This window comes from Terrapene carolina, unplaced genomic scaffold (genome assembly GCF_002925995.2).
Source record: "Terrapene carolina triunguis isolate 2854851 unplaced genomic scaffold, T_m_triunguis-2.0 Scaffold194, whole genome shotgun sequence".
NCBI classification, from domain to species: Eukaryota; Metazoa; Chordata; order Testudines; family Emydidae; genus Terrapene; species Terrapene triunguis.
The window spans coordinates 6,082,430-6,108,912 of NW_020664545.1; the positions used below are offsets into that span (position 1 = coordinate 6,082,430).

The 26,483-nt window shown below is 54.1% G+C and overlaps 2 protein-coding genes across 2 annotated transcripts; one reads left to right on the top strand and one right to left on the bottom strand.

Moving 5' to 3' along the window:
* Nucleotides 1–3,281: 3,281 nt before the first annotated feature.
* Nucleotides 3,282–7,038, bottom strand: LOC112123444 (insulin gene enhancer protein ISL-2-like). Its single transcript, XM_026655063.1, has 5 exons — nucleotides 6,942–7,038; nucleotides 5,957–6,140; nucleotides 5,042–5,289; nucleotides 4,419–4,683; nucleotides 3,282–3,483 (listed from the first exon to the last, which is right to left on the bottom strand). The coding sequence occupies exons 1-5, from the start codon at nucleotides 7,036–7,038 to the stop codon at nucleotides 3,282–3,284; spliced, it is 996 nt and encodes a 331-aa protein (XP_026510848.1).
* A 6,416-nt stretch (nucleotides 7,039–13,454) lies between these two features.
* THEG (theg spermatid protein) lies at nucleotides 13,455–21,540 on the top strand. Its single transcript, XM_026655064.1, has 6 exons — nucleotides 13,455–13,549; nucleotides 15,243–15,301; nucleotides 16,310–16,376; nucleotides 18,234–18,360; nucleotides 20,154–20,301; nucleotides 21,302–21,540. Exons 1-6 carry the CDS (start codon nucleotides 13,455–13,457, stop codon nucleotides 21,538–21,540), a joined length of 735 nt encoding a protein of 244 aa, XP_026510849.1.
* Nucleotides 21,541–26,483: the final 4,943 nt, after the last annotated feature.

Sequence of the window (26,483 nt, forward strand, 5' to 3'; positions counted from 1 at the left end):
TACACATCCCTACACCACACACACACACACACACACACACACACACACACTGTGGCTTGGCAGGCTATGGGCCTGCTGCTTGGGAACTGAATTCTTTTCATGTATACAGTATTTCTTCTCTTGTCTCTCAGCTCTTAGCTAACACCAGGACAGGTGCGGAGTGGATGGAGGGATGGATGGATAGATTGATGACAGGCCGCATTCTCGTCCCCTGGCTGCATCCCATCTCTACAGAACTGATGCAACGTTTTGTCACCCCATAAGAGACCTGCAGTGACAGGCACCAGGATTAATGACACTTCCGTCCCCCCAGTCTCGTTCCATTTTAACTCCTTCCTCCATCGATCAGTGCCCAGATTAAACCGCATCCCAGGAAGCAGGGTCTGGGGATACCCCTTCCCGCCACCATTCCCAGCAAGGGGGGAGATTACAGGGTCATTGCAGCTTGGGTGCACTAACGGCCTCATCTTTTTGCATGAAAGAAACTTTCCTTTCCAGTAGAGCTTATTTGGGGGGTCTTTGTTGGAGTCGTGCTGCCCCCTAGTGGCAAAGATAGATTCTTCCTTTTCGAGGCTGCGCTTGTAAAGATGGGCCCTGAGGTTTTTGGCTACATGACAGATGCCGAAGCGAGTTACTGATTCTTGGTTCCCGGCCCCCGAGCTGGGAACTCAGCGGCACATAAAGCTGAACCCAATGCGGCGATGGGATAACAACTGGTGTCTAGAATCAAACGGCTCATTCCATAGCGCTACGTCCGCGTGGGCATCACCGGGCTGCAGAAATGCAGCTGCCTCTGGGGAGGAGGGCAGCTGCTGCACCACAGTACCAGCGGTGGTGGGGACTGTAATAATATAGAGCTGGGCTTTCCAAAAGGGCTTAAGGGAGTTAGACAAGCAAATCCCATTGAGATTCATCTCTCTGAGGCTCCTTTGAACACCCCCCTCCATTATTACTGATTAATTATTATCTCTGTAGTGTCTCGCAGCCCCAGTCAAGGATCAGGGCTTCATTGTGCTAGGGGACGAGAGAATGAACAAACGACACACGACAGAAGTGCTTAATGCTCCGATCGTCCAGGGACGGGTGCGGTATAAGAACCCGGATAGAACTGCATTGTGCTAGGCGCTGTACGCATACCACAAAGACAGTCCCTGCTCCACAGAGCTGGTCGTCTAAAGAGGCTTTTCCAATGGGGTGAAAAGCCGAGCGCCTGCCTTTTTTCCTCCTCCCTGCCCTCCTCACTCGGCGATGAGTCTATGCTGCAGCCCCTGCGGGACCCCGCCTGGCAGCTCTTCCAAGCCAGGCTCCGCTTCCATTCCTGAATTAATAAACTCTCCCAAACCAGCTTTCCAAGCAAATCGCCCTGGCCCCAAATCCGCAGCCCGGCTACATTTGCCATCCGACTGAGTGGGCTGACACCTAGTGGATGCTTGGCGGGATTACGCTCGGCCTCCAGCGTCATTAACGCCTGCGCTGGCAAGAGGGAGCCTGGGCTTGGGAGGATTATCTTTCTCGTGAGTCTGGCATTGAGAGGCTTGCCAGAGGATTACGCGCTAGAGGAGGAGGTTATTACTGTCCGTGTCACTAACAGGGTCTTGGAGGTGGAGGGGGTGCGTTCACTCACAAAGGCTGACGTAATGAGCGACACAGAGGGAGCCCATTCGCAGGACACAAGACGTTTTATTGGGGCTACCAACCCCGGAACAACGATGCGTGGTCCTGAGCGCTGCCCGTGTCACCTGTTCTGTTTACACCTAGCCAGAGGCAGAGCACTCCCGTCACAGAAGGTAACCAGGCCGGCCGCTCACGCAGCAGGGTGTTGGTGTAGGCCGTGCCATCAGGCCTGCCTTTAAGATTTCTTTGAGGGGTAGTTGGTTCGATGTTTCCCCGCCTTACCTCACCCCCCCCAATCCCTGCAACCCCCCAGACAACCACACCCCCATCGCCCACAAATATCTGCGTTGACCCTGCAAACTGCCCCCCCCCGTGAATCCCCCACTTGGCTGTGATTTGCCCAAAGTCTCCCAAAGCCTGAGCACAGGACGGTCCAGCTAGGTTTCACACAGGGTCCTTCATCCTACCCTCCTCTTGAGATGCACGTAAAACAGCCAGAGAGGTTCATTGCTCTGGTGGAGCAGAGGGGGCAGGGAGACCAGGGAGCTGGCCCTTTAAGGAGAGACACATGGGCATCGGCCTCACCTGTGACACAGATAACTGGCCTGCCCAGGTGAGGAAAAGGGGTCATGTGACCCCATCAGGCCTCTGAGATAAATAAGGGAGAGGCTGCGAAATGCGGGAGAGACAGAAAGATGCTGGAGAAGGGATCCAGCCTTGGGAGTTGCTGCTTTCTACAGGGCAGGGAGCACCCCAAGTTACCCAGGGAAGGGCTGAAAAAGAGCCTGGGAGGGAGGACTGAGGCAGTGGGGACAAAGGATCTGTTGCTGGGAAATTAACTAAATAAGGTCCTCCAAATGGGAATCTTATTGCAGGATCGTGGTCTCCGAGGGGATGTCTAGACAGCAAGCCGAGCCCCATGGCAGCACGTCTCGGAGCCTAGGGCTGCAGCCCGGGGCTATGGCACCCGTGTAAGTGTTGGGGCTGGGGCTGGAGCTGCAAAACCTGGGGATGGGGTGGGCTTCAGAGTCCAGGCCCCGGCCCCGTAGCGGGATCCTGAGACTCGCTGCGGTGGGTTTGCGCTTGCCGTGTAGACGTACCCAGAGTCAATGATTGCAAAGAACCTGAGCAGGTAGGTGCCTGCTGGGCCATCCCAGGCCTGGAGGAAGTGCTGTGAGCTGGCCCCCTGCTCCAGAGCCCGGGCTGGACCCAGAGCTAAACATTCCCGTTCATTCAGGCTGGATCCTCAGCTGGTGTAAATGGGCAGGATCTCCCTGGACTGCAGCGAAGTGTCACTGCCTCTGGGGGGGTCTGGCCTCCCCTCTGGAAAGAGGGGGAGGGAGCAGAGGGGGGGATGGGGAGGCTGTCCCAAGGCAGCATGCTGGGGAAGCTGCAGGCATTGGCCGGGGAGGGAGCAAGTTCAGGTGCAATCCCACGAGGTCCGTGGAGTTGGACCCAACCAGGCCTGGACCACGCGGAAGGCGGGGGAGGGGGCGTGTCTCTATAACTCACCGTGACCAGTGGATGTGGCGGGCCGGGGGGTGGGGGTGTGTGAATTACCCCTCAAGCCACACGGTATAGACGGGGCCTACCCAAAGCTCACGGAAGTCACTGGACTGGACTCCCCCCCCCCTTCCATTGACTCCGCTGGACTTTGGCTCAGGAATCTAGCGGAGAACGGAGCCCACCCAGCCGAGCTGCTCCGGGTCCGTCAGCCGCAGCAGCTGGGAGAAACCTGCCTCCTCGGTGCCGCTCACCAGCTGCCAGGAGGGCCTGCCCCTCTGAACCTCCACCGGACTCCATGCATACGCCTCGTCCTGGGGCTGCGGGCTGGCGGCCACCATCCGGGTCCCCACGGCACCCTGCAGGCTCTGCGGCGAGACCAGAGAGAGGAAGGCCAGGTGACGTTACCATCCCTGAAACGAGTTGGCGGGGCTCAGCCCGGTGCCCCGCGGGCATGTCTCCACAAAAGCGCCTCAGCGCTTGGCTCTCACTGGCCGAGGGTGGTGTGAGACCAAGCTCATCGCCGCGGGGGCATCGCATGGAGGACAAATCGATTCAAGCTTGGATGGGGCTTTAATACGAGCACCAGTTCCAATTGGGCTGGGCCGGACAGGGCCGGGCTGGGCGGCAGAATAGCCTGTGGACGGGAGAACTGGCCTAGAAGCCAGGACTCCTGGGTTCTATTCTTGGCTGTGCCACTAGGCAAGTTCCCTACCCTGCTCTGTGCCTCAGTTTCCCCTGTAAAATGGGGTCTCCCACCTGTGAGAAGTGCTCTGCGCTCTAGGGATAAAAAGCACTATATAAAGGTGGAGGGGTACTACGCGGAGCACAGCTCAAACGTTGCAGGAGTTTTCCTTTGAATCCTCCTTCCCTTGGCATAAATCCCAGGTAAAAAGTTTCACGACCTGGAACCCACACAATAGCCTGTGAGGTTTGCAAACCTAGATTCCCTGGGGGTCCCCCCCCGATTTACACCTTCTCTTACAGGTTTTGCACTCCAAACCCCGCCACGCCTGGCTGTGACCCCACAAAGGGACCTTGAATGGAGAAGCCATCCTGCAAGGCTCATTTCACTAGTGTAAGTAGTGACGGTTTCACACTCAATAGTGAACCAGATGCTGCTGCATTCCTGATGGGGATGGCACTGTGCTTCTCCTGCAGCATCCCTGTGGCAGAGAAGAGACCAGACTGGGGCTGCAGTGTCTATAAAGGGGATTTTCTCTCAAGGCTCCTGGACACAGACAGACCCTGTGGCTCTCTCTGTTCTCCGGTCTCCCTGGCAGTCACGGGACGGACTGCACGTCCTTCTTACCAGGGGCGGCGGCTGCAGCTGGCTCACGAGGTTCCGCTTCTTGTCCTTGCAGCGCTTGTTCTGGAACCAGACGCGGATGATGCGGGGGCTGAGGCCGGTCAGCTCCACCAGCTGCTCCTTCAGCCCGGCGTCGGGGCGAGGGTTGGCCGCATAGCAGGAACTCAGGGCCTGGAGCTGCCGCTCGTTCAGGACGGTGCGGACGCGGGTCAGCTTCCCTGAGCCGCCCTGGGCCACGGGGATGCTCGAGCCCATCACTGGGGGCAGGGAAAGAGACAGGACTTTTAGACCCCAGCAGGATGGGCAGTGGGGAGTGTTGGTGCACTGGAATTCAGCGTGGGTTGGGGGACTGGGAGTGGAGGGGCCTAGTTCAAATCCGGATAGCAGAGACGGGAAGCTGTTGGCCGGCTCCTCTGTGAAATACCCTCCCAGCCGCATGGTCTCCCCCTGCAGAGTGCGCAGACGGAGCTTGCCCCGCGGGAGTATGTACGGTGAGGCAAACCCACCACCTTGCTCTTAACTGGGTTTCCCAGGCTGCGGGGCTGTACCAAGACCTCTTCTAGTGCTACCCACGGGGAGCCCCCTTCTGTGCAAGCGACCCGGTCCAGAGCTTACCTGACCGGTGCCACTGGGTCCATGCTGATACCGGGATCTCCGGCCCTGCCCCTTCCTGCCCTGGCCACTGGTGCATGGGGCAGTACAATCCGTCCGGCCGCAGAGCGAACTGCTCGCCGGGCAGCAGCCGGCGTTGGCAGAGGGAGCAGCGGAAGCAGGCCTGGTGGTATACAGCCCCTCGTGCCCGCAACACCAGGTCAGAGGGCAGCAAGGTCTCCCGGCAGCGGGCACATCTCGTGGAGAAGAGCCTGCAGGGGAGAGGAGGGCAGAGAAAAGGGGATGCTCAGACAGATGGGCATGGGGTGCATAGCGGGAGGGAGTTCTCCTCATAAGCCTGGCACAGATGGGCATGGGGGTGGCGAGGGAGCCCAATGCAGCAACTCCACCTGGACAAGGGGCAAGAGGCCAGCTGCTTAGCCTCGTTCCCATGACATCCGTAGAGCCAGGGGGATTTACACCAGCCCTTTCCGGGTCCTGCCAACATCCCACGGGCCTCCCCCAGGCTGGCTTCGAGGGGAGCCCCAGGCCGTTGGTCGCCCAGCCTCTGACCATCCGGCAGCATCCGCGCAAGGTGTTCCCCCCCCCCCCCCCAAACCAGCCTGGGTGGGAATGCACTGGCCCAGGCACAACGAGTTTGGGTGGCTGAGAGCTGGCAATTGATGTAGGACGCCCGCCTGCCATGACAGCTCAGTGCCGCAGCGTGGGAACCACCAACAGGGGGCGCCATGAGGATGGCCCCAGTGGAGACACGGTCCTGGGGCAGCTCAGCCAGCCGCTACCCATCATGCACCTGTTCTGTGGGTTGACCTGGGGCTTTGTCACCCCCTAGTGGCCGCTCCACAGAGAGGTTAAAATGAGCTGGCTGGAGCAGGAGGCCCAAGGGTCAGTGTCCCCCCCCACGCGGCGGGGCCTTACCTGAGATAGTCGGCTCTGCAGTAAACGCTGCCGTCGCGCAGGAAGCAGGTGGGGCTGTGAGCCAGGCTGAGCCGGCAGCAGCTGCAGCGGAGACAGCCCATGTGCCACTCTGTGTCGGGCGCCACGCGGAGCAGGAAGGGGCCTCTGATCTTCCCCCCACAGCCAGCACACGCCAGCCTGGCGCCTAGAGAGAACGGCACCGGAGCCTGCATTTAGCAGCCTCGCCCCACGAGAACCGGGGCGCCGACGGGTCCAACTGAGAGCAGAACCCGCTGGTGCTAGGTGCTGCACGGACGCAGAGCGCGAGAGAGCCCTTGTATTGCCAGAGAGCCATCCGCTCCCCTCTCAGCCTGCCGTCTGCCGCATCTTCGTCTCCTCTCTTTAGCCTTAACTACTAGACCCTCGTTCCTCTCCACAAGGCAGGATCGGGGGGATCGGGCTAAGCGGGGAGGAGCAAAACTGTGCCGCTAAAAGAACGAGCCAGAGCCGTCCCCTGAACCGCCGCCCGAGCTGTCTGGCGCTGGAAGAAGATGGATTCATGGCTCTTTTTGAACAGGTTTGGGAAGAAGCTGCTGGCTGAATCCCAGCTCAGCTCGTCCGTCACTGGAAATCTTTACCAGCCGGGGGCCTCCGTGGTGTGAGTTTGCTGGGCCTAGTGGACAGGCGTCCCCGTCACACACACCGGACGCTGCCTGGCCCCTTGGGGAGGCTCTAGGAGTCTTGGAGACGGAGCTGCCCTCTCCCCCCCAGCGGGGCTGAGTCTCAACGGCAGGGGGAAGCTAGCTCTGGGGCGCACCTGCCCTGGGACCCCCTTGCTGTGGGGTGGGGGTGGGATCAGACCCGGCCCCTGCTGCTGCCCAAAGGTGGAGGTGTTTCCTCCCAGTGGCTTGGGGGACCTGAGGCCAGAACTTGACCTCCTCCGTGCCATATGGAACCCAATTCCCAGCCACGCAACCCTTCCATGGTCATTATCAGGGTCACTTACCCTGGGAGCCTTCCCCACGGCTGGGCACACAGACCCTCTGTCCTGCCCTCCGCTCCTCCTTCCCAGAGGGGTGGGCTCTCTCCGGCCCCCCTTCCATGAGGCCGGCTCCCTGCCCTCTCCTCTAGACTTCTTCCTCTCCCGCCTCCATCCCGTCCTCCTTTCTTCAGCTCTTCCCTTCTCTCTCTCTTCCACCTTCTCTCCTTCCTTTTCCCCGGCCCTCTCTGCTTCTCCTGCTTTTGGCCTCTTCCTTCCCTCTCTTCGGCTTTGCTCTTCGCTTTCTCTGGCTCAGCCTGGCTCTTTCTCCTGTCTCATTCCCCGATCTTGTCCCGTCTCTGTCCCGTCTCGCTCCCTGACAGTCCATGGGGGGCCAGCCCCCCTTTATACCCACTCGGCCCCCATCTGTTAGGTTAATTCCCTGACAGGCCGCCCGCCCCTTCATTAAGGAGACACCAGGAGCTGCCTCTCTCTTAGGAAAATTACCCTTCACGCGGCACGAACGTCACTCCCCTTCCCCCCGGCATCCTTAGGCTGCGCCGCCAGCCCCGTTCCTTGCGTTCTGGTCTAGAAACCCCCGGCCCAATGCTTCGACTCCTCTTGCTGCCGGCCTTGGGCCAGCTCTCCCGCTGGTGTCAGGCGATACCCAGCTGCCGAGGCGCTCTCTAACCGTGCCTCACACCTCCTGAGGTCATTTTCGGTGGCCACTGTGGCACTGCTCCAGAGGAAGACCGCAACCTTGACTTTAAGCTACTTGGCAGTCCAAGCTCCCTTCACCTCCTCAAGTTCAGAGTTCGTTCCCCACTGCACCCATCGCCATGGTGTATGAACTGCCCCCCCACCCCAAACCAGGAACTTCCCCAGAGATGACAGTTGTGGAGCCTCATTCTATGGGCCTTGGGCAGAAATAGAGAGAGAACCATAAAACACAAGCGAGAGAGGGACACATCCGTGCCCAGACGAAGCCGTTGGCGAGCTCTGCTGGATTGGCACAACCCTGACATGGCAGCAGACAGGACCCAGATCCAACGTCAAACCAGCCTAAATCCATCCCAATGGGTCCTTTACCGTGTGGCCGGGAGGTAGGTCAAAAAGGGGCCTGAATTTCAACAGTGACCAATACCCAGCAGGTCCCACTGCCAGCAATGCTGAGCGCTCCGGAAAATCCGCCTGGCTCACTGAGGTGCCTAACTGGGAACTGAACTGTTTGGCAAGTGTGGCCGAGCCCACGCTAGTCCGTGGGCCTGAGCCTCTGGGCTTTGAAACAGGCCAGCTTTTTGTTCCGATTCAGTCTTCCTGCTGTAGCTGTCTCTCTCCCCTCCATCGTCCCCCTGCTTGGCCATGTGGCTTATCTTGCAGCAGAGACAAGGCAGGAGGAGGCTGTAGTGAATATAAAGGGGATTCTTTACTGAGGCTACTGGATGGAGACAGACCCTGGGGCTCTCTCTGGCTCCCTAGCTGCCGGCTTACAGGGGCTCCATAAATCCTGCAGTCGTGGAATGGACAACAGAATCCAAAGCGTGGGTCCCCGCGCAAGAAGAGAGGGTGAGTGGCTGACGTGGTCAGTTTGTGGGTGGCGCTGGTAACTAGCTGATCGCGCTCATGCGGGTGACCTGATTGCAATGGAACAGAATCCAGACCATGCACTGACCTTTAGGGGGCAAGGGACAGAGAAGGGGTGATCCCAGCCCTTCCCCTAGTATTTACCGTGGATGATCCAGGACAAAGCAAAGGAGGGGGAAGTGATAAGTGGCTCTTTTGTCTCTGCTTTTGCTTTTCCAGCCACCCCGGGTGACAGAAAGAGACCAAATCAAAGTGTCAAAGGGCGCCTCTCCCCTTTGATTAAAGGCACCGTCAGGACGGTCATGGTGATTAATATAAATAAATAATGGGGAGCTCTCTTTGCCTTGCAAATTAAAACCACGCCTCAGCCCCTCCTGCCTTTATTGGAATTAGGCAAAGCAAGAGGTGGATTGGGGGGGAGGGGGGCGGACACAGAGACTTAAAGTACAGGAGAAAATTGCTAGGCGTTCCTCTCTCTGCTCATTAGCATATGCATCCATCACCAAGCGGGACTGAATCCCAGCCTGCTTTTAATTACCTGGTCTGCACTGTGTGGTGGGGGGGGATGGAGGAGGGAGGGGAGAATGTCCTTTGCTTGTTACAGATCAACCTCTGAATATTAAATCAATTTCATTATTAGCCCTCGGCTCCAGTGAGTCATTCAGAGAGGCGTGTGTGTGGGGGGGGGGGGGTTGGCAAAGTTTGGGAGGAAGACAAGGAAGGACTTTGCTAAGGTCGTCATGCAACGGGGCGTCTCATGGTGTGATGGAAGGGGATCAGCCGGGTGAAGATGGCCTTTTCTGCATGTGGTTTGGGTTTGTGTGACCTGGAACCGAGCTTCAAGAGGCTGGGCTGTTCGGATGCTTCGGTTCAGAGCCATCTCTAGCCACAAGCGGGGGTCTTGCTGGGCTCAGCGTAGCCCCGGTGGCTGCTGGATTGCATCGCTCATGATTCGGCATGAGCTTTGAGTGCCTTCCCAGGAGAGGCACAGGGTCGGAAAAGCGAGGTGTCAGTAGCGAGGGGCATTGATTTGGCCATGCTAGAGGTGCACTGGCAGAGTTGCATGAGAGCCCAGAGCTGGAATAGCAGAGGAGCATGGAGGCTGCAGATCTAGACTGAGGTGCTCCTTCTCCGGTACTCCCAGAGAAAGTGAAGCGTGCTCTGCAGTCCCAAGGCACGGCCCTACTAAGCAATGCTACCACCAGCCTCCTCGATCCATGGCCTACTTCCTGCCCATCTGAGCACACGCCAGCTGCATCCCTCCCCAGCTGGAGAGTGAGCGGAGAGGCCCAGCAGGGTCCAAGCTCGGTGCAGGTTGACACTCTGTGCACCCCCAGCATTTGGCCCCAGATCCTCAAGGGAATTTGGGTTGGGGGTGGGGAGGAAGCAGATTCTGCTCGGAATTGCCCATTGGAAAGCGGGGTCAGTGGAGTGAAACCCTGGTGAGAGGCGAATTGGACCTGGTGACTCTCACCCAGAGATCACTCACCTACCGACGGATTAGCTAATTGGGGTTTGGGCCTTCCTCCTTTGACCCAGAACCTCCAGAGACCCCAGATCTAGCTCACTGTATGGAAAAGAAGCGATTTGATTCACACAGCCAGATCAGAACCCAGGTCTCCTGCGGGCCTGGCCGGGGGTCTGTCTTGTGGGCCACCAATGAAAACCCAGATATTTGTGGCTATTGTGTGTATTGCAGTACCCTTGTCATGGAGCAGGACCCAAGTGTGCGAGGGGCTGTCCAAACACAGAACAGCAAGACGTCCCTCCATGGACTGCCAGGGAGAGCAGGAGTCCGTATGAGGCTTGAACCAATGTGACATCCCCCTTCATCCTTAACTGTCCCTGGCTGTTGAGGATGTGGCTCCAGTCCTGTCTGCTTGGCCCAGCTGTGAGGAAAGAGATCCTCCCTCACAAGCTCATCTCCCCACAAAGCGTCAGGCCTGGCCTACCCCTAAAATGTAGGTGTACCTAGCAGTGTTGCTCAGGGTGTGAAAAATTCACCCCCCTAAGAGACGTAGGTCAGCTGATCTGAGCCCTGTTGTAGACAGCGCTAGGTCGGTGGGAGAACTCATCCGTCCGCCTTTCGGGGAGGTGGATTAACGACGGCGACGGAAAAAACCCTTCTGGGGTGATACCCCGCGTCCGTCCCCCAGCTGCAGCCCTTGTAATGTAGACCGATGTGAGACTCTGGTGGGAGTGACTCTCACCATTGTGTGTGGGGGGGCATTTATTGACATAGGACAAACGGAGGGTGGGGGGCGAGCACAGAGACCTGCAGCACCAGGAGGAGTTGCTTACGCCGCCTGCTTCCTGCATGGGGAGGGATTTCAGCACCAGGGGAAGGAACAGCTCCGGGAGCCGATCCCAGGGGCTGCGATCCAAGGGAACTGTACACACTGCTCAGGGGCGTGGACCACTGGGCTCACCAGCTCCTTATCCACAGGCTAATTCTACACCTCTGGGTTCCCCTGGGTATCCGCTCTGGCCTGTTTGTCCTATACAGCGTTACTTGGGCAGTAGGGGCAGAGATGGCCTTTCCTGAAGGTGGGCCCGGCCGGTGCCTAGCACAATGGGGCCCTATTGTGCCGGGTGCTACACAGACCCAGAGTAAGAGACAGCCCCCTCTTCACACAGCTCCCAACCTAACTAGACAACGGGTGGGAGGGAAAACAGAGGCACAGAGACTTACCCAAGATTTTGTAGGAGGACAGTGGCAGAACCAGGACTAGAACCCACGTCCCTGACCCCGAGCCACTAGGCCACACTGAGGGATCCTCCCTCAGCCGGGGGTTCCCCTGGGAACAGAAGGCGCAATCCCCCTTGCCATGGCAACCGCTTGTCTGCATCACTGTGTGTTCCATGGCGGAGGAATGCCAGGTGGGGACCCAGGCCAGGTATGTGGGTGGGAGCAGCATCTGGGACCAATGGACGGGAAAGTGAGCAGACAGGGTGGGGGAAGGAGACAGAGCAAGGGGTGCGGGATAGTAGATCCTGTAGATGGGAGCAAGGATCTTTGTGGGACTCCAGAGGGAGGAGCTGCATCGGACCCCCACTCACCCCCAGGGATGGGGAGACAGTCGGGGACGCCTTGGGTGAAACCCAGGCCCCAGTGAAGTCAGTGGGAGCTTTGCCATTAACTTCAATGGGGCCAGGATCTCACCCCTGCTCTGCAAATTCTCCTGACGGTTAGCGTAGCCTCCCAGGCAATGGGATTGATTTTAGGGCAGAATTTCAGGGCTTCCCCTCTGGTGGTTCACAGGCAAACGACGCCCTCACCGAAACTGCCACAGCTTGAGAGGCCTGAAATTGACATCATCATGTATTACCGACAGACCCTCTAAGACTGTAATTGTTGTTTTAATCTTGTGTATTTTAGCCCTTTTAATCCGTATTAGTCCGATAGGAAAATGTCGCCCGTAGGACAGAGGCTGGGTAATTACAGCATCGGCTCTGAAGATTAACAAATAATGGGCCGCATTCTGTGGTCTTTAAACGTGAAAAATCGCTATTGATTTCAGCGAAAGCTGCGCGCAGCGAAGGCCCCCGTGCGCATCGTAATCATCTGCCTCGTCTTGCAGTGACCCCTAGAGATCGCCACAAGCTACTGGGGGCTCTCTTGCGCTAGAGGCTGCACAAACACGCATAACAAAACAATATAATAATAATATAACAATACTTGGATCTTTGTCTAAAAGCTCTGCCCTAGGACTTATTGTGAGAAAGTTCTCTGGCCTATGGTATGCAGGAGGTCAGACGAGATGATTATTACAGTGGCACCTTCTGGCTTTGGAATCTGACATAAATACTGTTGTTATATATTTAATATATATTTATTTCAGAGCTGAAGCACTTAGAGCGGGGGAGGGGACAAACTTTTTGGCCCGAGGGCCACAGCTGGATATGGAAATTGTATGGCGGTTGGGGTGCAGGGAGGGTGGCGAGGGCTCTGGCTGGGGGTGCCAGAAATGAGGAGTTCAGGGTGTGGGAGGTGGCTCTGGGCTGGGGCAGTGGGTTGGGGTGCAGAGGGGGAGGGGAAGGGCTCCAGCTGGGGGTGAAGGCTCTGGGGTGGGGCTGGGAATGAGGGGTTGGAGGTGCAGGAGGGTGCTCCGGGCTGGGATCGAGGGGTTCGGAGGGCAGGAGGGGGATCAGGGCTGGAGCATGGGGTTGGGGTGCAGGAAGAGGTCGGGGTGCAGGCTCTGGGCGGCACTTACCTCAAGCAGCTCCCAGAAACAGTGGCATGTCCCCCCTCCTGCTCCTATGCGGAGGCGCGGCTAGGCGGCTCTGCACGCTGCCCTGTCCACAGGCGCCACCCCTGCAGCTCCCATTGGCCGTGGTTCCCACTCAATAGGAGCTGTGGGGTCAGCATGCAGAGCCCCTTGGCTGTCCCTATGCATAGGAGCCAGAGGGGGGATATGCCACTGCTTCTGAAAGCTGCGCAGAGTGGGGCAAGCCCCCAACCCCGCCTCCCGGCTGGAGCGCCAGAGCGGGGCAAACTCCAGACTCCACTCCCCAGTGGGCGCTCGAGGGCTGGATTAAAATGTCTGGAGGGCCAGATGCAGCCCCCGGGCCGTAGTTTACCCATCCCTGACTTAGAGGGTCCTGTCATGGATCAGGGCTGTATTGTGCTAGGGGCTGTACACACATATAATAAAATACATTTATTATTATTATTGATTCTGTCACCCTCTCATTGCACAGCATGTTACTCCGTGGGGCTACTTAAGGTGGTTGAAGGTAGGAGAACAGACCAGGCACAATGCCTTTTGCCCTGAGAGCCTTCAGATCCCCATGCAAACCCCTCAGGTGTGTTAGTCACAAAGTGGTTGTCTTTGATTCAAAAGCATCTTTATCATTCCCTCAGATATGCGGTAACACGAAGCTGGCCCCTGGAAGCATCTCGCGTCATCTGGAAGGGAACTAAGCTCTGGAGCATTTCCCGAGAAGCCGATTGCTATGGTAACTCATGCCCAAGCATGGGACAGCACCAGGGAGAGACGCATCAGTTACCTCGCCTGGCCGAAAGTCAATCACCAGATCATCTGCAACAGGTGGGTGCAGTTCTGCCCTGTTCCTAACCATAAGGGTGATCTCAGCCCTGCGTCGTCCTGCTTTCTCCAGAAACAAACCGAGGGAGCGGATTCTGCTGTCCTGTACACCAGCGTAAATCTGGAGTCACTCCTTTGACTGCAGTGGAGTGACTCTGGATTCAGTCTGGTGCGGGTGAGATCAAAATATGGTTTTAGGCAACTCTTGGATTCATTTACATCCTGCTTCCGTTACCAGCATATTCTACGTCTGTGACTCTTTGCATGAAATAATAATGCTTGGCACTTACATAGCCACTTAAGGTAGGTAAGGATTATTAACTAACCTCGTTTTATTGATGGGGAAACCATGGCCCAGAGAAGTGAAGCGACTTCCTCTAGGCTACATAACACATCAACGGCACAGCTGGGAATAGAACCCAGGCGTCCGGACGCCTCGGTACCCTTTGACGATTCTGCGTGTCCTAGCTACAGAGCTTATTCGCTAATTTTGGAGCCCCTCAGCAGCACAGAGAGTTTAGCAAGCCCGTTGAGTTGTTTTGTAGGGTGCGGGCTGATGTGGCTCTTCCACGTGTAAGTCTTTTCATCTCCCTGTGCTTTAGGGTATCCATGCCCAGGTGGGAGCAGCCACACTGCAAAACCCAACCTGTGTTACTGGCTCTGCGCTCCCCGGGGGGGGGGGTCGCTAGGATTTCTGGGGACACATCCCACGGTTCTCTGTGCTGCAGTAAGCTGAGCCGCTCTGCGAATCCCAGTGAATTGTGGGAGAACTTGTCTGTCCTTCTGGGCACACAAGGGGAATTGTGGGAAGGCACTGGAGGACTTATCAGCACTGGCGTGGTGCACTAGCCCACGTCCTCACTGCAACCTGGGTGGGTTACCAGCCCAAGTGGAAGACAAATCTGGACTCTAGCCAAACCCCCAACTGGGCCAGCTACCCCAGTGTCGCTGTGTGGACAGAAGGGGTGTTAGGGGCAATACCCGAGCTAACAATAGTATAAACAGACCCTCAGTTTCCACCCCGCAAAATGGGGTTAATTGTGCTCACACACCTTTGTAAAGTGCTTTGCGATGTAGAGAGGAAAAGTGCCCATGTAAGTCTGATGAATTATTGTCAAAGTGTACGTGTACATTGCAGCTGGGAGGTGTCATTCCCAGCAGGGGCAGACATACCTGCTCTAGCTCTGCTCGAGATATCTCCTAAAAATAGTGGTGTGGCTGCTGAATCTCAGGGTCGCCGCCCAAATACATATCCAGCGGCTCCGGAAGGATCCCATTAAAACCTATGGGAACTTTGCCAGTGACTTCACTGGGAACAGGATTAGGGCCTAGATGAAGCTTGGATTGAGACAGGGCGTGCACAGAAATTTTACTTTGATCCCTTTTGGGGGGCACAGAATGTGCTCCCCCCACTCCTCCTGCTCTTCCTTCTCCCCCACCCCCCAGGAGGCGCTTGCTCTTCCTTCCTGCCCCCGCAGGGCACCCCCAACTCTTCCTTCCCTGGCCCGGCAGGGGCTCCCTCACTCTCACCACTGCAGCCCTGGGGCTGGAGGAGTTCTGTGCGCCTGACGATTATTGGGGTGCCCCTGCTTGCCCCCAGTTCTGCACGCCCCTGGGTTCAGAAGGTCTGAAGAATGGGGATAACATTTCATGTTTGCTGCCAATAAACCGACGCGGTGTTGGGTCGTTATTGCAGGATTTCAGTATACTGGACGGATAAATTGCCTTCGAAGACTCACAGGTTCACAGTCCCGGGTAAGATGACCATTTTACTGCAGGATGAGAAATTAACCAGAGATTCTATATTATTTAAAAGTGGGTTAAATGGTAAATCTAGGAGTCTGTCATGTCCAAAAGTCAGCACCATCGGTCGGATGTTTGCTGGCCTCAGAAATAAGTTGTTCTTAGTCCAGGCCCCAGAAGAGTAAACAAGGCCCATACTAATCAGAGAGTGTGCAGTGTCCTGGGGTCATATCCTGCATTACTCATGAAGGGGGGCACCCTTTGCCGGCATTTTAAAACCAAGTGCCAAAGTCTGTTTCGTGTAGCTTTCCGCTGGAGTCTAATCTCCGCTTTGCAGTTGACTTCAGATGCATCTGCTCAGCCAAGACACTGCTAGGATGCTCAGTGGGCTCACGCTAGGGAGAAGCCCGCTTCTTTTTGCCGAATGTCACCCCACTCGAGCACCGCGCCTTCAAGAATGCAACCTGGAATCCAGTCTTGTCACGCAGGCACGTTCAAAGTCGCCTTTCAAGATGTTTGCTTGCATCACATGGCTTAAGGAGTCATTTTCTCCCCCTGGAATCAATGGGCGTTAGGCGCCTACAAATACAGTTGAGGACCAGGGTCCTCAATCTTCTAGGGCTTCAGTCAACAAGCCGCTAGCCTTTCTGCTAAGGCCTAGAGAGAAGTCCATTTCAGAGCCCATCAGTACTGCTTTTTCGTCAGCAGAACGGGGGGGAGGGGGGTTAATATTTATGGCCCGTGTTTAGTGCCGGATTCGCAAGTGCTCAGCTGCCACAGTTGAGGACAGTTTTCCAAGAGTCCCCAGCACTCGACATATGCAGCTATTTCAAAAATCTGACCCTGGGTGTCATGAATAAACCTTTTCCCTCTTGCTCCCTTATCCCTGCTGGCCCAGGCAGAGAACGTCTCGCAGCCCACAGTGCATTCGTGTCTTTCATGGGATGTTGTACAGCTAAGGTGATGGGACTCGGTCAGAAAAAGCTCCATGGTTCACAGTTGACTTTTCTTCCTCCCCAGTCTTAACGCCACGACAGGCAGAACTTTCTCGATCCAAAAAGATCTACCAAGGATTTGAAGAAAACAGGTGCGGAGAAATTGACTAATATGATTTCTGTGTCATGCGTAGATCCAATTGGATAGTTTTTTAAAATTCAGATCCAGGAATATTTTCATGAATTAAGGCTCCAAGTTTGATTTGCTGTGAGACCATATTATTCCTTATGTGTCTCTGGGCAGCCACTGTGGTTATGGGTTGTATAAGTACATAGATTGGCAGATAGCTAGATGATGGTGGACCTTGAAAGTTTCATGAATTTTAGCACAAACCTTTACAAGTCTGAAAATCCAAACTGGATTATTTGTTATTCCCCTGCTTACGAAGACTCAGCTACCCATCCAGGAAGCAGAAAGAACGCCAGGTGATTTGAGGTCACCAACAGGAGTACCAGATAGTCATGGGAAACAGCCAAGACAGTGAAAATGGATCTGACTACGCTTCGAGCTGGAAGGCATAATTTCTGGCTTGAGGAGACATACCCACGCTAGCTCTGATGGAGCTAGTCCACTAAAAATAGCAGCGTAGCCGTGGCAGCATGAGTGGCGGGAAAGGCGTAGTTACCCATCGGAGATACTAGACCCGGACTCAGGGTGGCTAGCACCTCCCACCACTTGCACTGCTGCGACCACACTCCGTTTTTAGCAGGCGAGCTCAAGCAGAGCTAGCGCGAGTATGTCTCCTTGAGCCGGGGATCAGACCCCAGCTTGAAGTGTAGACCTACCCAACGATTCTTTGAAAGAGTTTGGCAAAAACTGACCGATCTGGATCGCTGCATGGAAATTGGGGGTGAGTCACGGATGATTCGCTAGCCAAAAACCAGCTACATTTGTAACCCGGTGTTATTTCAAGTGGTCGGTTTGACCGTTTCTGGCTGAGCCACGAATGGGAACTTCAACATGGAGTTGATGAAACTGAGCCCTGGTCTACATTACAGACTTAGGTCAACTCTGTAAGCGTCTACACTAAAACGTTACCCTTGCCACCGTAACTCGCCTGCTAGGCCGACTTAAGAACTCCACCTCCGCGAGAGGCGTAGTGCTTAGGTCGACGCAGCGTCTGTGTAGACACTGCGTTGCTTATGCTGGCTGTCGCTACCTTTCAGAAGCCGTCCCCAAATGCCCCACGCTGACAGTTACTCATTGCAAGCGCTCCTGGTGAGGACCCAAACCGCTAACGCAAGGAGCGGTTCCTGCAATGGCTGTACGTTGACCTAACTTAGGTCGACCATAATTTTGTAGCAGAGGCAGCATGTTGAGCAGTACCCAATTGACATGTGAGCCTTTCAGATGTTGCAAGTTAAGCAGGATTGGCCTGGTGCAGCGGTTGTAGGGGTAACCTCTCGAAAACACCGAGGGGTTGCAGGAAATGCTGATTCCACAGGTTTGTGAGGTATGGAACTGACACCCCAGCATAGTGTGGAGGGAGCCTAATGTCTGGTGGCAGCAGAAAAGAGGCAGATGGTCGGGATGAAGCAGTCATGGAGTGGGTATTGCACTGCTGGAGGTACTACACACGAAGAACAGACCTGCGGCTTGGAACACAAAAGCTCCGGGGCGGGGAGGGTGTTTCACAAGAGATGGGTGTTAGATCCTCAGTGTTCTTGCCTGATATTGACCTAAATTCCTCCTGTTGCTTCAATGCTTCAATCCGATACAGTATCCTTCCAGCCCTAGAGAGATGTATAGTGTTGCTGTGCGCTGTTAAATTGCTACTTCACTCTAGGCCAGAGGTGGCTGCATTCCAGCAGCTGGGTGAACGGCACCCTGTCTTGTTTGCTAAGCACTGTGGGATCCCGGCGGTTTGAAGGTGGTGCGTACCTGCAAGGTGGTGTTGCTTCATGGAGCCTAACCAAATCACCGCGCTTCCCTCTTCTGCTGAACACAGGTCCTTCCCAATATGGCCAGTGAGTGCTGCCTCCAAACATGCTGTGGCTTCCCCCCGGGTGAAGGAGCTGGCGCATCCGAAACTCGTCAACTGTGCCTGGGAAGCTGATCGTCCTGTCTACACCAGAGTACGTCCATCAGTGGTGCTGTGAGTCTGTCACCAGGGCTGCCGAGAGCGGGTTCGGGCCCTGGTGAAAAAAAAATTTTGGGCCCCCCAGCAAAGACAGACTGGCTAAACAGGGCCGACGGGGGGGGGGGGGGAAAGCCGGGCCCCCTTCTGGACCGCCGGGCCCCGGTAATTTGTACCAGCTTCCCCCACTCTCGTTGGCTCTGTCTGTCACCCCTCTGTCTGCAAGGTTCTTCGTGTTCGACAATGACTCCTTATTGACAACAGGGGTATTTGTGCACGTGTGTGTTGGATTTAAACCCCGTTTGCCTGCATCAGCCGTAACATTTTCGACCATCAGCCTCTACGGTCTCCAATTCTCCTGCCACAGGGTAGGAGTAACTCCCACTGATGATGATGATGGCCCTGATTCACTGCTGGTCTCTGCCTTGCACATTCATTTGCACCAGTGCAAAGCGGATGTAAAACTATTAGTATCACTAACTACTTCTATTACAGTAGCACCAAGAGACCCCCAACTGAGATTGCACTAGGAGCTGCACAGACACATGGTGAAAGAAGGTCCCTGCCCGGAAGAGCTTTCAGACAATGGGGTGGAAGGAGAAACTGAGGCAAAGAACGGTGAAGCGATTTGTCCAAGGTCTCGCTGCGGGTCTGTAGCAAAACCAGGAAGAGAACCCAGATCTCCTGACTCCCATTCCCAAGACCCTAGCCACAAGACCATGCCATGTCCCCTTTCCGATGTGGTATTATTTGTATTCCTGTAGCATGTAGAAGCCCTAATGATGGGGCTCTGCTCTGCTAGGCATAGCGTTTCACACTCACTCTGCACTGGTAGATGCAAGGCAAGGAAGAATCAGGCCCTTCATATCCTGTAGGAAGAGAATTGGGCCATAGGGCCAAATAACAAAGAGCATATTAGCAGTTAACAGCGACATACAGCGTAGCCCACAAGTTATTAGTTCTACAGGGCCCCAGGTATGCATGATGCTTTGCTGACAAATAAACCCCAAGCAAACATAATCTCCATTTAATGTTTGAAAGTCTCTGAGCAAGCCCCTTTGCAGCTGATTCCCACCAGATTTAAAAGTATGGGGAATCTTGGGAGGTGGGGGGGAAGAAAGGGGCATGAAGAGGGACACATGGCAGCCGGCATGTCATCATATCCATGCATAGCAAAGTTTCACATGTTACATGCATGGGTAGCTGCTACATTAATGTGACGTCTGCTGTTGTTTGCCCAAAGTAACTATAATCTTGGAAACTTGCAGCTCGTGTTTATGTTCCATTTTTCTCTTGCCTCTGGAAAACTCGGCACTAAAGCAACACCTGGTTTTTGCGAGAAGTTGCTTCTCTTTGTTTGTATTTTTCCCTTTACCCAGTTTCCTGTCTGAGTTGAGTTACTTACCTGTTGTCACACAGTAAGTCATTGGCTAGGTATAGAGTCTCCTAGCTGCCCTGGTATGGTGGTCTAGTCATAAGCCGTGTGTGTGTACACAGCACTGCCTTCTGCTGGATGGAGTCAGAACTGTCCACGGGTATGTCATAGGCCTTATACTGCTTGGGGAAAGTTTCCTGTCACACTAGTGATGAGCGCTGAGTGTTGTTTCAGCCCGGAGATCCGACCCCGCTGAGGATATACAATTCCAAATGGCCACCCCGTGCACCATCAGGGAAGTTCGAGGTTATGCTACGCAAGACTGAAACATTTCATTTCTTTAAAATATTGACAGCCGGGGGAGCTGGAGGAATTCAAACCTGACCCGATCCTAAGTCTAAGCATTGTGGTTTCAGGTGAGCAAAGGAGCTATGACTGCTGCTCCCCGGGAACGAACCACCCATCTGGCTAAACCAAAGAAACGGGACTTCTCAGCCAAGCTGGACGCCCCATCCACGCCTCCACGAAGCATCACACAATTCACCAGGACTGAATACTTAGCCCGTAAGAGAGCGTACTTCCCTCCTTGTTGACAGTCACAGGCCTTTCGCCTACAGGTAGTTTCTGCTGGGGGCTGTGCAGCAAAAGAAATAAATCTTTTAGAGAAATATCTGGGTCTTGGGGAAGCCAGCTTTCCAAACAAAGCTCGTTGCGTGTCCTCCCAAGGCTGTGTAGCTTCTCCTGCCTGCCTCCGAATCCCTTCCTTCCTCAGTCAGAGAGGCAGAGGAGGTGCTGCCTGTGTCACTGGGAAATAAGCTGCCAATGATCAAACCCAGAAGCCAAATCAGAGCGAGTCCCTTCTGCTCAGGAGATGGCACAGAGCTCCTCCCCACTTCACCCTCAGGTCTTAGCCAGTGTCTCTTGACAGCAAGTGGTTTTCATAGAATATCAGGGTTGGAAGGGACCTCAGGAGGTCATCTAGTCCAACGCCCTTCTCAAAGCAGGCCCAAACCCCAGACAGATTTTTGCCCCAGATCCCTAAATGGCCCCCTTAAGGATTGAATTCACAATCCTGGGTTTAGTAGGCCAATGCGCAAACCACTGAGCTATCCCTCCCCATTTTAAAATGTCGCATCTCGTGTTCAGGCTGGATTAGTCAGTGTCTGTAGAACGAATGCACTATATCGGTGCGGAGTGTTATTCCTGTGGTGAGGAGCATTGTCTAGTGGTTAGAGCACAGAACTGAGGGGGACGGAAGATCTAGGTTCTAGAATCGAGCTCTGCAGTTGAGTTAACGCGTGACCTTGGGCACTTCAGTGCCTCTGTTCCTCCATCCACAAAATAAGGGTAACACACCTGCCTCACTGGGGTGCTGTGAAGCTTAACGAATGAATGTTTGTAATATGCCTTGAGATCCTCACAGGGAAGGGGCTAGAGACACTTAGGATCAGCTTAACTAAAAGTATATATTCCAGCGGAATACAGAAACCTCAAGAAATTTCCCAGTGTTGAGCCTCAGATTAAAACACGAAGCATTTGCTCTCTTTCCCCTCTGCTCTCGCAGGGCCGAAAACAGAACATCCGTCCTATCTCCATGACAAACCGGTCCGGTGGGCCGTGTCTGCGGGCGTCAGGAATGCCGTCCTGTCCGCTAGGCTCTCTGAGCTCGCCCGACCCAAGGTCCGCAAACAGATCTATGAGGGCTACAACCCGTACCGGATCTCCGGTGCTGCCCTGCACGCAGAGGCGAGTCCCCGTCTGCAGGAACTTAGTATCCCTCAAAGAGTAAGAAAAAAGAGGTAGTAAGTTCTTGGGCTCTCCGGCACTGGCTTTGACTGCCTTGGCTTGCACATTAAACGTTGTGCAGCACAGCTCGGCGTGGTGTCCCGTGTGTTCAGGATCCGTCGCGGTAGGTAGCTGGAGGCTGGAAGTCGCTGCATGTGCTGACTGTGACGGCAGTCGCTCGCATGCTGGGGAAGGGAATTGTTGGGTGGAAGTCCCCCACTGTCCGCCCCACACACAAGCACAGACACTCTGAGAATGCCAACCCAGCTATTGGCTTTGCAGTCATTAAATACAAGGTGAAAACTGGCAGGGCTATCACTGGGGTGGCAGGAGGAGCATCGTGTCTCGCTGCAGCACCCACCTCCTTGGTACAACTGGGTGAATGCTGCAGAGTATTAATTGCAATACAACTTGTGAATCTGCTCACGTGGTACCTACACCCCCTTCTATTCAAACATTTGTGCCAGCAAAATTTAGTTTGCAAGAATATTCCTGGAAAGGGAAAATGTCAAAAGGTGAATGTCTATTTGCACGGGTATTCCCCCCCCCCACCCCCTTGGTGTGCTTGCACAGACAGCTTGCATGCACTTTGCAGGTTTAGGGGGCAATCAGTCAAGGAGTGGAAGCAACGCTGTGTGACACAGATGACCGACTCCACCGTGCAGATTCCAACTAGCGAGTTCTCAAGGCAATAGCATGGCAAATAGTGTGTGAATGGCCTTCAGCCTGAAATATGTTCCCATGAACCATTCATCAGATCGCTTTGAATGACAAACAAAATTGATAAGTCCATTCCTGGGTAAATCACAAAGAGGAAAAAGGTGCTAAATTCAAGGAATGGAATAGGTCCCCCAGCTGTAGTCCGGCTCCAAAATCCAGACTCTTCTGCTTTCGCAGTGAAAATCCCATAGACACAACGTGGTCAGGAGTGAGAGAAAGCAGCCATTCTTTTAGAAATGGGTTTGGAAGCAAGACGGGGGTGGGTGCTTTTTCGATTGAATAAACAGTGTGTGTAATCTGGTGGAGGCCTTCAAATAGACCTAGACCAATCTGCCCTGCCATGGGATAAAGATCTGCTGAAGTGCTCTAGCTCTTGGCTCAAGGACCACCACCCTCACTTCAGAACCACTTGAAAAAGCTTTGCTTCCCGAGCTCAAACGCAGGAGTGAAAATGAACAAGGAGCAGATCTGGGACGCCTGGTATGAAGTCCTTCTGTAATAACTAAATGCTAATAAAGCTTCCGTAAGTACATCTTGGGGAGCTGAACCTTTATTGTGTGTGGCAACGCTGGACTAGCCTGAACAAAACCGTTTGACTAGCCTTCAGAAAACGGCGAGATTGGCGATGAATGCAGAGTGATGTCTCGTCTACTACTCCCCAGCAGTGCTGGCTCCATATTAATACACCCCTTGCGAGGAGACCTCTAGCTGCAATTGTAAGTCACAGAGGATGTGACCAAGTGGGGCTTTTCCATTGTTATGTTGTACGTGAACCTATGTGAGTCTTACTGTTTTGCATGAATGCTGTGTGTGCCTCAGTTTCCCTGTGTATTGCACCAATGTCTAGGTGATGGGAATAAGGGTGAGTGACTTTGGCAGGGGCTACTCCCTGCATGGATGCTATGGCCGCCCCTTCATAACCTGAGACCCAGGAGGGGAATGCGACCAGGTGACTCTTGGTCCGGGAAGCGAGACAAAGGCTGGAGGAAGAGCAACAGGCAGGGCAGGGGACAGGCAGCTGGAAGCAAGTCAGTCTCGGCTGGCTTGGGGCGCAGAGGCAGGGCCAGAACCCTGGCTCTGGGCTCCCCTCCCCGCAAGATGGACTTGGCTGAAAGTAACGGATTTCTGTGCTAACAAGTTCTGTCCTATGCTGTGTTCCTGTCGACTAATAAACCTTCCGTTTTACGTTGGCTGAGAGTCACATCTGACTGCGGAGTTGGGGTGCAGGGCCCTTTGGCTTCTCCAAGAGCCCTGCCTGGGTGGACTCACTGCAGGAAGCACATGGTGTGGAAGGGGATGCTGAATGTTCCGAGGTCAGACCCAGGAAGGTCGAAGCTGTGTAAGCTTCTTGCCCTGGAGACAGTCTGCTCAGAGAGAGGAGGCTCCCCCAGAGTCCTGGCTGGCTTCGTATGGAGTAGTTCCAGAGCATCGCCCCGGTGACTCCGTGACAGAGGGATTCAGGGGTCCCTTTGCAGGGCCCGCTGGCTACAGAAAGCCTTGGAGATGCATGGCATTAAACAGGTACTGACTGCATTGGATGGTTTTGCCATGGAAGTCTGTAGGTCATGACCATATTAAAAAGAACTTAAAGGATCTATGTAACAGCTGGCAGTTGACTCCTAGCACGGCCACCGCAAGAAACCATTGAATAGCATGTCACCTTAAGATAGGAATATCCTTCAGATATGCACCCCAACTAACCTATCTCTTCTGTGCTCTCCTTCTAGTTCAATTAACCATTATCCTTTCCCCCAATACTTTAGACTATATTTAGAATAAAATATATTCTATGTATAAAAATGTACAGAGTGTGTATATATAAATTGTACATACTGTGCTAATATCCCTCTCCCACCTGTTGCAATGCGGCCTAATGGCTGGTGTGGAGACTAGGGCTCTGCCACCGGCCTAATGGATTACCCTGGGCAAGTCACTTCACCACCCCGGGCCTCAGTTTCCCCCTCTGTAGAATGGGGATAATGATACTTCCATGATACTCCTTTGAGATCAAAGAGCCAGGGATAGTTGTTATTATTCTCCTCAAGCCTTGGGTAATATTTTCAGAACGGCTTAAGTGATTTAGGAGCCTAAGTCACATTGACTTTCAATGAAACTTAGGCACCTGTGCTTTAGAAAATGTTAGCACTTGTCCAAACAAAGACACGCTGAGTTTCAGAGTGTGTTGCAACAATTTAGCTTAAATTGGTAAGTAGATTTGGTACATGGCATCTGGAAGAAGAGTGTTCAAGCAAGGTAGTTAAACCGATTTAACTAAACTTGTTTCTAAAACTGATTAAGTTAAACAGGAACAATTTTCTCATGTACAGAAGGCCTTAGATTGTAAGGTCAGAGAACTGACAGGGGTTTGATTCTCCACCGCGTAGCACCTTCTGCTGCCCTACACCAGTGAAAAGTGGGTATAAAATGCTAGCAAATCAGAAATCTGCACTCACCATGGTGCTGGTAGACTTTTACACTCACAAGTATACACAAAATGCAAGATTATGAACAGTTGGTCCTTGTGTCTCCCTGTGTCTGTGGACAATGCCTACCTACATTGTGTTACCAGAAAACAACATAAAAATATTTCCCACACCCATCAGCTAATACCTCTAAAGCCCTCTAAAGTTCATACTGGCCTTTTGAAATGGACTCATTAATTTCAAAGTTTGAATCAAAATGGTAGCCCAAAGGTCACTCAGATTCATGGGCCAAAATCAGTGAAGCTGCACCAGCGATGAATATGGTCCCATAACAGAAAATTAGAGTGTTCGTATCCAGCCCCCAGCAACACCACAATCCAGCTTGGATCTCTAATCAGGGTCTCCCACTGTCCTCTAGCTGGTGGCCCTAGGAAGAGCAATTCCACAAGACTGAAAGCACCAGATTTCTCTCTCAACTTGAATTGTTCCAAATGTAAAGCCCACTCTGGTTCAAAGAAGGTGGCATTTTCAGAGATGCCGCTGCAAAATAAACTCCACTCAGCCCAGTGGCCTGTGTTTGGGCACTCCACTCAATAGAACGGCATCTTACATGTGGGAAAGGTGCTGAGAATGCGCAATTTTCATTGCAGTCATTGGAAGCGGAAGATGCTGGGGATTTTCCAGGATTAGGCCCTAACTTCAGAAGATAATTTTTTCTGACCTTTCCAGACAACTTATTTTCACAGGCTGTTTCTGTTTAAATCTCAATGCTGCTAGGGTAAGATAGGGGATGGACATGATCTAAAAATCTGCTCCTACCTCTAATTGTTTTGATAAAATACCCCCGTTTTATCCTCTCCCTAATGAGGTAAACTGCCCCATGGTCCTGTCAACTATCTACAGAACCCTTGTCAAGACTGCAAACAACCCCCAAGTCTTCAGCCGTTGAAAACTGCCCCTTCAAACTTCAATTATGCACCCAGCCCTCCAGATCCACCTCAGTCTCTTTGGCTTGTTATTAATCATAGAGTCTAAGTCACAGAAGGGACCGTTAGATCATCTAGTCTGACTCCTTGGATAACACAAGCCATTACATTTCATCCAGGTACTTCTGTATTGAGGCCAAAAACTTGTGCTAGGCTAAAGTATAGCCTCCAGTCTTTATCTGAACACACTTCCTGGCCTGCAAACTGCCACTAAGTGCGAGTTTGTATCCCTTTAGCTTCCAAGCCGTGCCCTGAACCTCTCTCTCTCCTCCCCGGTTCCCTCATTGCCCCAGTCCCTCTATTCCTGAGACACTCGGCCTCTTTTTTTCAGACCATCGTAACCCCTTCCATCCCCATGCCTGCATCTCTAACCGAATTCATTCTAGCCTCCCCGTCACTTCCTCCTACAACCCGTTAGCCAACCTCCATCTCCAACCCACCAACTTCAGATTCCCTCCTTGAACCCCATCCAATCTCCCCCTCCTTGTCCCCCCAACTCCCCACCCTAGCCTTCCCCTCCCTGCCCCCAACCCTCGTCCCAGCCTGCTCCCTGCAACCCCCAACCCAGATTCCCCCTCCAACCTTCTCATTCCTACCCCCCCCACACTTTGTCCCAGCCACCTTCCTTTAACTCCATCCCCTCACAGCACCTATTCCTTCCCTTGACGCCCCTGCCCCATTTATCCCCTCCCTCCCCCTGCCCCCACCACATCACTTCACCCCTTGCCGCTCTATCCTCCTCTAACCCCCACCCCTCCAACGCCCCACTCCAGCCTCCCCCCACTCCAGCCTCCCCCTCCCTGACCCCTCCAACCCCCCACCCCAGCCTCCC

What these genes read in the sequence shown, in the direction of transcription:
- LOC112123444 (XM_026655063.1), bottom strand. Translation starts at nt 7,038, where the DNA reads ATGGAAGGGGGGCCGGAGAGAGCCCACCCCTCTGGGAAGGAGGAGCGG. An exon ending in CCGTGGGGAAGGCTCCCAGG is followed by an intron (nt 6,141 to 6,941) that starts GTAAGTGACCCT and finishes CGTTCTCTCTAG; the next exon opens with GCGCCAGGCTGGCGTGTGCT. An exon ending in TGCAGAGCCGACTATCTCAG is followed by an intron (nt 5,290 to 5,956) that starts GTAAGGCCCCGC and finishes TCTCCCCTGCAG; the next exon opens with GCTCTTCTCCACGAGATGTG.
- THEG (XM_026655064.1), top strand. Translation starts at nt 13,455, where the DNA reads ATGGTAACTCATGCCCAAGCATGGGACAGCACCAGGGAGAGACGCATC. An exon ending in TCACAGGTTCACAGTCCCGG is followed by an intron (nt 15,302 to 16,309) that starts GTAAGATGACCA and finishes CTTCCTCCCCAG; the next exon opens with TCTTAACGCCACGACAGGCA. An exon ending in ATCGTCCTGTCTACACCAGA is followed by an intron (nt 18,361 to 20,153) that starts GTACGTCCATCA and finishes TTGTGGTTTCAG; the next exon opens with GTGAGCAAAGGAGCTATGAC.